This window comes from Anarhichas minor, unplaced genomic scaffold (assembly GCF_050575085.1).
Source record: "Anarhichas minor isolate MPS153535 unplaced genomic scaffold, ASM5057508v1 ptg000022l, whole genome shotgun sequence".
Taxonomy (NCBI): Eukaryota; Metazoa; Chordata; class Actinopteri; order Perciformes; family Anarhichadidae; genus Anarhichas; species Anarhichas minor.
In genome coordinates this window covers 1,534,840-1,545,686 of record NW_027466468.1, presented here as the reverse complement: position 1 = coordinate 1,545,686, position 10,847 = coordinate 1,534,840, and the positions used below count along the sequence as shown (strand labels likewise).

General features: G+C 42.7%; 1 protein-coding gene across 1 annotated transcript; it reads left to right on the top strand.

Moving 5' to 3' along the window:
- Nucleotides 1–812: 812 nt before the first annotated feature.
- Nucleotides 813–5,698, top strand: tent5aa (terminal nucleotidyltransferase 5Aa). Its single transcript, XM_076096657.1, has 2 exons — nucleotides 813–1,995; nucleotides 2,412–5,698. Exons 1-2 carry the CDS (start codon nucleotides 1,570–1,572, stop codon nucleotides 3,189–3,191), a joined length of 1,206 nt encoding a protein of 401 aa, XP_075952772.1. The 5' UTR covers nucleotides 813–1,569; the 3' UTR covers nucleotides 3,192–5,698.
- The last annotated feature ends 5,149 nt before the right edge of the window (nucleotides 5,699–10,847 follow it).

The window sequence follows — 10,847 nt, the reverse complement described above, 5'->3', positions numbered from 1 at the left end:
AGCCAGAATACAACAGCCTCTAAAGGGACATCATACAGCTCTACCTGGATTGTCAAAGACCCTTAGAGACACATTAAGCCTCTTGATGTGTATTTTAAGGTGGGAGTAGCACACTGTGTGCTTTAACAGTTCAGATGAGTGATTGTCTATATACGTCGATATAAGCCGAGGGCAACCGTCAGGGAGAGGCTGCAGACCACTAACCCGGAGGTGTTAGTGGTCTGGGGGTAACAGGCTTACGGGATTACAGGGGAAATATTTCCTGTCTGTTTACAACAGACATAAGTCCCATTTCCTTCTTGGCTTGTTGAGTTGGTGCAAGTTCAATGTATATATTACAGCACTCCCATGTGACTCTTCACTAGTCCTGTTTCAGGTTACTTTGTGTCAAAACCTAAACCAGCCCACAGAGGGCGACATGGCAACACCAAGCAACCTTTATATATAGATCAGCAACAGTTGAATCTTACAAAGATTAAAACAGAAAAAGAAAAACCTTTATATTTATTTATTTCACTTAATAAAAAAAGCTTTATTTGACCATAGAAGGTTGATGATACGTCACTTAACGAACACAGGTGCACCCATTATCATTTTGAGCAGAACATATTCAATGGAGTGATATTTTGTTAATGAAAATGAGCACTTCAAGGACTTCAGATTAAAAGCGGTATCAGAATCCGATGAAAGGAGCTGGTTCATAAAGTCTCGCAGTGTGATCGTGTTGAGCAGCAGGGCTGACTGTCAGAAGGGGGGCGGGGTGAAGTACAGCTGACATCCTCAACCTACAGAGCGGACTGTTGCAGAAGGGCGCAGCATGTCAACTGGGCAGGTAACGGTTAACTCCTCCACAAGTGGGGAAAATATGTCGAACTAAACAGAGTTGGGGGGTGAGAAAGCCGGATTTCCTGAGCACATTCAAACTGCATCAACGGGATTATTGCTTGGCGACAAAGAGGAGAAAATTAAAAAAACATGTTGGAGCCGTGCGTAAAAAATCCGCAAGATTCCTGAGAGGGGTTGATCGTTAAGAGGGTGGATTGGGCCAAAGTGCGACTTGAGGAGACGCTTATTCATGCAAATTCATAAAATCATAGGCGTGCCTTTGGGCGATGGAGTCACGGCCGGAAAAGCAAACCCCCTCCTGGATCATCAGCGACCTTCAAAGACTGTGATGCGCAGCGCTCGGACGCATTGACTGTGACACCGGGGCAAATGTTTTAAAAGCACTGAGGGGAGAGAAGAGAAAGTTAGGTCTCGTTTTCCACACGCTTCTTGACTGGCTGCACTTCTTCCTCAACACAACAGCTCGACTGCTGCGCCACTGGATCTCCAACCACAGGCGTATTGCTGTCACTATTTGACTTGGGTCTTCAATATTTTTTTACTCTATTTCTTTATGTTCGCAGTCAATTTGGACGACTTCAGATCGTAAGAATCCTCATGCGTAGGAAGCTTCAGTTACCTAGAATTAGTGCGTAAAGACGCGATCACTTCATTTGTTCTTATATTTTAAGAACACGACGCATTTTTTTTCTTTTTTCTTTACATCGCTGAGGACTTTTCACCATGTCAGAGGACGACAGTAGCTCCACCGCCAGCTCTATGTCTGACCCTGAAGGCAGCAACGTCAGCGTCCTGAACTGGGAGCAAGTGCAGCGGCTGGACGCCATCCTGACGGAGACCATCCCGATCCACGGCCGCGGGAACTTCCCCACCCTGGAGATGCAGCCGAGGCAGATCGTCAAAGTGGTGCGCAGGCGGATGGAGGAGAAGCAGATCCACGTCCGGGACGTTCGGTTAAACGGCTCAGCAGCCAGCCACATTCTGCATGGGGATAGCGGACTGGGCTATAAGGACCTCGACCTCATATTCTGCGCAGATATGAAAGGGGAAAGGGATTTCCAGATTGTGAAGGACATAGTTTTGGAGTGCCTCCTGGATTTCTTACCCGACTGTGTGAATAAAGAGAAAATAAGCCCGTTAACGTTAAAGGTACAGTCACTCGGACAACTTTTCTTTCTCCATTGCTTCAATTATTTACCTCTAGATATGTGATAAGAACTAATTACATTTGTGCCAATTCGGCTTAACGACCATTACGCGCAGCTTAATGTACAATTAGATTAGTTTAGTGATAGTAAAATGTTTGTTTTACGTAGTTAAGAGGATTGAGTTAAACCAATTTGGAAGAGATCCTGAGCTCAGCCACCTAGATCCCATATCCAAGTGCATTCAATATGTGGGTCAATAGCGTTAATAACACAAGGTTTATGACACAAAGACATGCAGCTATTACTTATATATAAATATAACTGGTTATTAAATATAGAACCCAGCTGCACAATGCAAAATAAATAATCATATTTTTTCAATATTATTCATATTTATGCTCTTTCTCTGCCCCATAGGAAGCCTATGTACAGAAGATGGTGAAGGTGTGTAATGACTCAGACCGCTGGAGTCTCATCTCCCTCTCCAACAACCGCGGAAAGAATGTGGAGCTCAAGTTTGTGGACTCCCTCCGCCGGCAGTTTGAGTTCAGCGTGGACTCCTTTCAGATCAAGCTGGACTCCCTGCTGCTGTTCTACGAGTGCTCAGAGAACCCGATGGCCGAGACCTTCCACCCCACCATCATGGGCGAGAGTGTGTACGGGGACTTCAGTGAGGCCCTGGACCACCTGCGTCACAAGTTCATCTGCACCCGGAACCCGGAGGAGATCCGGGGCGGGGGCCTGCTGAAGTACTGTCACCTGCTGGTGAGGGGCTTCCGGGCCGCATCCGAGTCCAAGATGAAGTCCCTGCAGCGCTACATGTGCTCACGCTTCTTCATTGACTTCTCCGACATCGGCGAGCAACAGCGCAAGCTGGAGTCCTATCTTCAGAACCACTTTGTGGGCCTGGAGGACCGCAAGTACGACTACCTGATGACCCTCCACGGAGTGGTCAACGAGAGCACGGTGTGCCTGATGGGACACGAGAGGCGGCAGACCTTGGGGCTCATAGCCATGCTGGCGGTGCGCGTTCTCGCCGAGCAGAACGTCATCCCCAACGTGGCTAACGTTACATGTTACTATCAACCCGCCCCTTATGTGGCAGATGGGAACTTCAGTAACTACTACATAGCACAGGTTCAGCCGATGTTCGCTTGCCAGCAGCCTGCATACTCCACCTGGCTGCCCTGCAACTGAGTCAGCCCCGAGGAAAGGTGGAGGGACAGCATCTGATTTGTTTAAACAAGAGCCTGCAGCGTGGTTGCCTCCTCATTCCTGCCCAGTGTTTGACAGCTGACAGAAAGAAAAGGAGTCCTCTTTTTAATGTTTTGCCTCAAAGCCTGTTTTATAGCTTTCACTTCGAGTACATATTTCGATGTGAATATCTCACATTTTCTCGAAAAGGCTTACTGATCCCGCCCAGGCCAACCAGGTTTGGAAAAGACTAATTTGCGGTAGCTTGGAAATAAAAGGCTCAATGCAACAGCAGAACTGTCATCGAAACTCTGTGCGAGACGGATTGAAGTCTGTCAATAACTGATTAGCCAGCACGTTCCGACAGCAGACCAAATGGCTGCATCAGTGCCCTGAAGTTGACAGCAACACACACGCACACGCACACGCTCACACACTCACACACTCAAGGTGAATTCAGAGGTGTGTGCACGAGGGCTCCAAAACGAGCACCCCTAGACTCTGCTTCACATCAGCTTAACTGAAGTGGGATGCTGTGAAACTAGTTTGGATGACAAACTGGCATCTCCGCCTTGCATTTGGATATCATTATGGTTGTTTACAGACCAAAGATTTTTGTTTTCGATTGTTTCTAACATTAAAACCCTATTTTGATGGGGAGAAAAAAAAAAAGAAAAAAATTAATCTGTGTCTATTTGTACATGTTGAGATATATGTGTTTGTATCAAGTGCCTATAAAAGAATGAGCGGGCCATATGATTTTTCTTTTGTGAATTCGCCCCACTGTGTTTGTAGCCAGGCACACCAGACAATAGCACCCCAGAGGCTTGTGAATGTACACGTGAACTCATGCAGCAAGTGTTTGTTTATGCTCGGATGAAAAAAGAGCACCATGTGTTACTGTGGACCTCGCAGTTAAGTAGCAGTCGAATGTGCACGGCGCTCTTGATTGGAAAGAGATTCTCATTTTTCACGTGCGGTATTTGGAAACTCAAAAATGTTGTCTCCTCAGAGTGAGAACCCAGACGTGTTGCAAATTAAAACAGGTGTTGCATAATGTGTGAAGAGAAAGGATGACCAGCATTGCCAGATTGTCGTTGATAAAGGAAACTCACACACACAATTTCCTGTATATTTTGTACAGCGGTGCTTCTCCTGTTTCTCATCAAAACATGTTCACACGAAGTAGATAAGAGAGAGAGAGAGAGAGAGAGAGAGAGAGATGCATTCAGAGAGCTGGTGTCTGTTCCCTATGCTTCCTCCTACAAGAAGAAGGGTATTTGCGGAGACACCTCAGACGATGAGACACTATTTGCTGTAGCACCCTGGCAGGGAATTCCTCAGCTGCTGCTGAAGAGCTTGAACTTAGCTGGGGTTGCGTCTGCAGACGCTCCATTCAGGGTTCAGAAGAATGTTGTGCCAAACAATTCGCTGACAGCTGCTGACAGCCCTGAAGTTTGACGGGGGTGATGCTGTGTTAATATAGAAGACGGGGAGATGGACAGCAGAGGGAGAGAAAGGATAATGTAGTGGTTAGAAGGCGGCGAGGGAGAGAGTGTGTCGGTCTGGAGAGATGGGTGCAGCTGGTGATGGGGTTTATCTCCAGGGCTACCATGCTTTACTGTCTGTGTTCAGGTCATAACTACGACTTAACGTGCTGCAGCTCTCCTCTGTTTTTTTCTTCTTCAGGGAGACCAAAACATTCTGTTATCAGCATTTTGCTCTCTGTTTTAATCATGTGATTGTTGTTTAAAAAAAGAAAAGAAAAAAATAGTGGAAACTGAAGAAAAGTGCAGACTTTAAGTTGCAAGCTTTGTTTCATTTGCTTTAATGATGCTCATTCATGTCTTTTTTTTGAATGCGTCAATCAACACCATTTTAAAGAACTGTGTACATAAATGATTACATGCTTCGGCTTTCCTAACTCACTTATTCCTTGCAATCTATACTGCAGCCTTACCGGATGGCAGATTGAAAAACAAAACAAGCATAAAACGGTACAGAAGACCAGCATCAACTCAATACTGTGCTGAAAAAAAAAAAAAAATGTCTTTCTCCTCTGACTCGCCTGATTCTGATGATCCAGAACTGCTGTGTTCAGTTGTTACATCCACATCGATGAATTGTGCAGGCAATGTATTGTCCTACTCAGTGAAGTCAGAAACAGCTGACTAGCTCACTAGCTCCAGTCTGCCAGTCAGTTAGAGATTGTGGGTTACTGCATTGTCTTGTATTGCGTTGTCTCGAATACCTGTTTCTGTTCATGCAGTCTTTTATGAATCACACTTTGAAAAGAGATGGAAAAAGATCTTTGTCTTGTATGTATATTTTTTATGATTGCTATTTTTTTTTTTTATAAGTGTACCACTGCCGGTGTTGCAGTGCTTTTGAATCTGTGATCGGGCTTCAAAGGATATGTTTTCAATAGCTTTTTTGCTATGTCATGTTACGTGTCCAATGGGTCAAAAAGGTTTAAGATGTTTTCATCAATAAAATATCTGAAAACCAGATTTGTCTTGTCTCTCGTTATTCATTTCTTTGAGTCTAAATCAAGTCCACTGCGCTGCTTTTCTCCAGAAAGAAATTTACTTACAAACATGAGAAGATGCTTATTAATAAACTTCAGGCTTCTTTTGTTCAATGACAGTGAGAGAGCGTCTCTTTTCACTGACGTTAGCCATTCAGTGGCTTTCAGAGCAGTTCCCTGTCCACTCACTCAAATCCCTGCCGGGCCCAACAGGCCCAGCCAGAAACCCGTCCAGAAACTGGCCCACTGCTGCCAGAAAGAGCTGTTGTTGAATGCGAGGGGGATTTGCATCCACCCACAAAAAAAAGACACTTCAACGCTTTTGTAGAGTGAATATCTTTGCCTGCTCATCAAATTCTCTTCTGTTCACGGCCCCGCCCAGTACTCGGACAGCAATGCAGTGACGATCGGGGGCAAAGGCACTGCAGAGACCAGAGTCCGGCTGTCTCGTGGTTGTCAGGCTGAAACAAAACTCGACCACAACAGAGCTGACTGTCACACAGGTCCCGTGACAAACTGTCCTAGGGACATGGGATATGGAGAGGAGGGGATATGGAGAGGAGGACGCAGAATGAGTAAGAGGTGTATGACACAGTGCCATTTATAGCAGACATGATTAGGATCTTATCGCTTTCACTTAAGCGCATTTACAGCTCATTCATCTGAGCCATTAAGGGAATGACTGACAAGTTGAGGCTGAACATAAAATGCACATACAGCCATATTTGCAAAGGTGTGTTGTGTATGTTTGATTGCTTGGGCTAATGGCATGTTCAATGCTCTATTATTAAGAACAGGATCACAATTGTTCAAGTCTAACAAAAAACAATACTAGCATGCCCATATGTACATTGAAAGAGTAGGAATTTTGACATTGACTATGACTCTGGAGGCTGGCCACTTGATCTAACTAATGCAGGCTGCTGAAGCCCCATTTTACCTTCAGCTGAACTTTGATGGGACTTTGATGAACAAGGATTGGGTATTTTGTCCCCCACCACTTACATTGGAACCACATTCGTAAGGGGTCTTTGAATGGCCAGTATGGGAAGCAGGAACAGCTGCAGCAACCATAAACACTTGCAATGTACATTATGGACATGCGAGTATTGAGACAGACTTGAAAATATGTGAACCAATCCTTAAAAGTCTGCACATGATGGCCACTAATGCAGGATGTCCTGTTTTTGGACGACTGCCTGAGCCGTGCTCCCACTTTGGCATTTAAGTTGGATATTGCTTCTGTGATATCATAAAATTGTGTTGAATGAGTGGGCTACTTTCTTCATCAACTCTTATCTTCCATATAGCAGCGATATAAACTACATTTAGCAGCATTAGTATCACACTATATAGCTTCCAGCCATCCGTGGCAGCACATGGTGGATCTTACATGGACTCGTGTTCAGTTCTCTCAGGGTTGGAAGTAACAAAGTTAATGTTGTTACTGTGACAAAGTCATTTTTTTTGTGTGCTTCTGTGTTTTTCTGTGTTCTTCTTTTAGTAGGCTATTAAAGGGGTACTCCTCATATCTGGAAATGATACGCCATAAATGTTTGCGTTCACAGGCCGCCGAGTTCACGGGCCTAGGTCACTTCAAACCACAATCAGAGCTTAAATGGTATGTGGTTATAATAAGCATGACTGTACCTCAGCATAGTAAAAACAAATGTTGCATCCATCTTAATGAGTTATTTAATGCACAACCCACGAGCACACTTAAGTGACACACCCACGATATGTTTGTGACCTGTAATGTGTGTGTTAGTGTTTGTATAGTTTATGTCCACGTTGTCTGCTTTGACGATGTTTTATTCTACTGGTGATGCTAAGAGAAGTTTAAGTGCCCTTCTGTCCACAGCTCATCTTATTTAGTTGTCGATCTTTTTTGTTTAATTGTCTGAGTTTCTGGTTAATCCTAGTGAGGCTACACTTAGGAAGGCAGTCGTATATTTGTATTGATCCGTTGATTTGGACATGATGGGTATTGTTGCTGATATCGTTTCACTTGTGTAACGTTATAAGTAACCAGGTAATGCAAACTATTTAGTAGCCTATACTCTTTAACAACAGTAGTTAGTCATCAACACGTATCATATCAAAAAATAACACAGTAACATTTAGATAGATAGATAGATAGATAGATAGATAGATAGATAGATAGATAGATAGATAGATAGATAGATAGATAGATGGATGGATATATATATAGATAGATAGATAGATAGATAGATAGATAGATAGATAGATAGATAGATAGATAGATAGATAGATAGATAGATGGATGGATATATATATAGATAGATAGATAGATAGATAGATAGATAGATAGATAGATAGATAGATAGATAGATAGATAGATAGATAGATAGATAGATAGATAGATAGATAGATAGATAGATAGATAGATGCTTTATTCATCCCCAGGGGGAAATTAGTTTGTAGCAGCAGCAAACGAAGTTACAGAGTAAACATAAAAATATTAAGTATGAAAGATGCTTAATATATACAATACAATAAAATAACAGAGCAGAATATAATACATTTAAAGAAATAAAATAATGAAATAAAAATGCACAGTATATACATCAGTATGTACTTAGAGTACATTTTATCTGACCTACTTTTACTTCAGTACAATATTCTAATACGTCTTTCCACCTCTGCCTGCTCCATCAGTTACTTTTGTTCAACTAAAGGGGTTCATATTTTCAGTTATGTGACAGAAAGCTTAATGCTTTAAAGCTGCAATTATCATCTTTTTTTGTAAATTAACAATGGATCAAACTACTCTGTTTAATGGGAAGGGTGTTGCTAGAAGTAATGAATGCACAAATAATTACTGCCTGACTATATGTTTTAAGCCTCTTTCAGCTTGTTGTTTGAGTTTTGAGGACCACTGCTCTCATCAACTTGTTTCGTATGCAGAAGGCAGTTGTTTTTCAGCAGAAAAAAATTCTGGAAACGCACTGTACGCTAAATGTTCAGCACCAAACAGCAGACACAGTTAGTGACTAGCTTGTAAAGATAGCGGAGCATTTAGCTCCCCTGCTTTTATTCCCCTCAGGATTTGGTAGAGACCAAAAACAGAGCTAAAAGTAAAGTGAATATTTGAAACAACTCTGAACGAATGCTGAAGTTGCTCGGGTGTGCAAATAGGCAACTGTTTGCATTCCCTATTTTAACTTTATAATGGAATGATACCTCAATGTTTACAGCCCAAATGTGGCGGGTTTAAATGCTAGAATGAGTGCCATTGAGGACCACGGTACAGTATTTTGGTTCTATAGAGCTGTACTGTACAGCGCTAATCAGGGCAAGACCTTATGAGTGACAATGAGCATGAAATTCACCAGAGGCTAGTATCATCAAACTCTAAAACTGTCTTAACATCAAAGTCGTGCTTGGTGATACAACATCACACCCACCATCTTTACCAGCAGCCGGCAGGTATGCTTCTGCTTGCTACGTCTCATACCTGCTGGCTGCTTCTAGTCTCAGTCTTAATTTCAAACGTGATTTTACTTAATCTCTTCTAAAGAACTCTTTTCATTTGTGGTTTTCCGTAAAGAAGTCAGACTGACGTAACAACGGAATGGGCCTAAATCTCGGGTCCTTAATTTGAGAAGCAGCATCAAACAAAAATGGCCCTCTTAATTTAAGGGAGCTTTGATTTTGAAGTTTAAAGAGTGAGTTGTGAAAGACTCTTCCCACAGTAGCCAGCTGGCAGAGGGCGATAGCTAACGCCGACCACAGAGTGAATCCACGCTGCATTTGCTAGTGAATGTCTTTATAATAACCTGTTTACCTTTTGAGTGAAAGCTTAGACACTTGTCACTCATCCTCCGGTTCCCCGTCCCTCCCGCTTGTCCGACAGCTCAGCTGCTCTGTAATGGCTTATCCTCTGCAAGCTTCAGGATTTCTCTCCCGTTCCCCCCTCTCCATTGCTGAGAAGAATTTTTTCCAGATGAACGTTTTTTGGAATAAGCGGGAACCGTTTGGAGGGGGGGGCAGAGTCCAGCCCGCTGGTGGGGCGCTATGACCGCGGCCAAGCTAACGTACTGTTTCAATTTACAATGTGGCTTAGTCTCAGTAATAAGTTTCATTATTATATCATTTCACTTATTTCAGGAGTGTGGCATAACACAGAGCAGACAGCAAGAGAGCAGAACTCCAGCACGCACATGCATCGAGCCGGGCTTGTAAACAAATTCCAAACGGGTGAGTTCGTACAAACAGTAAGGGGACGTTCATCATGCATGTTAACAGCTGAGGGAGATAAAGCTGCGGGGCACAGACAGCTGGACCGACAGCACACTACTGTTCTTAGTAAAACCTCTTCAGAATGGGTCTGGGCCTCTGCTCTCACCGAGCCTCACAGCAACAACCTGCCTCAAACATATTGAACTCGCTTACTTAAGCAGATACATCTCAGGCTCTTCGTGGAAAGCTAGACTGATATCTGTTTGAGGTTACTGGCTGGATGATGTTGGCCTTGTATTGACAATAAGGTTGTATACACCATACCAGACTTTTTAGATTTATATATTATATATTATATTATATTATTTAAAATTTCAATCGTTAAACACATTCAGAATTTAAGTTAAATCCAAAAATCAAGTTTGTTTGTTGATTCAATTCTGCTGAAAGGGTAAATAAAGTTGAATTTAATGGACAACTTAAAATTACATAATAAAGTGCACAAGGTATAATTATTCTTCTCTTGCTCACAGAAAGTTCACTGCATACCTCAGCTTTCATCGCTTGTAAAGAGATGCACTTTGTAATCAGTGTGATTTCAAATGAATTGCAATATTATTTACTGGAGCAGCAGTAACATTCATCAAGTAGGCCACAATAAAAAAGAAGCTCAGCGACAGTTACAGGACAAAATGTGACGTCATTTCCACAGCAAGTACTTCGAAAACAGTGAACAATTTTTCCAGCAGATTTGGAGCAAATATGAGTCAAACCTGGGAAAGTTTTTGTAGCAAAAGGCGTGTAAAACAAATGGTAACGCAAGACATCTCTGTGTGTTGCTTCAGTATTGTCTTGAGCTTTTGGTAACCACTTTACGGGAAACACAAAGGAAATCAGACACTGGAAGAGAAACACAGACATAGAGGTTT

Bases quoted from the DNA above. Each gene is read 5' to 3' on its own strand.
- tent5aa (XM_076096657.1), top strand. From the start codon at position 1,570: ATGTCAGAGGACGACAGTAGCTCCACCGCCAGCTCTATGTCTGACCCT. The intron at 1,996-2,411 runs GTACAGTCACTC...TCTGCCCCATAG, and splicing joins TAAGCCCGTTAACGTTAAAG to GAAGCCTATGTACAGAAGAT.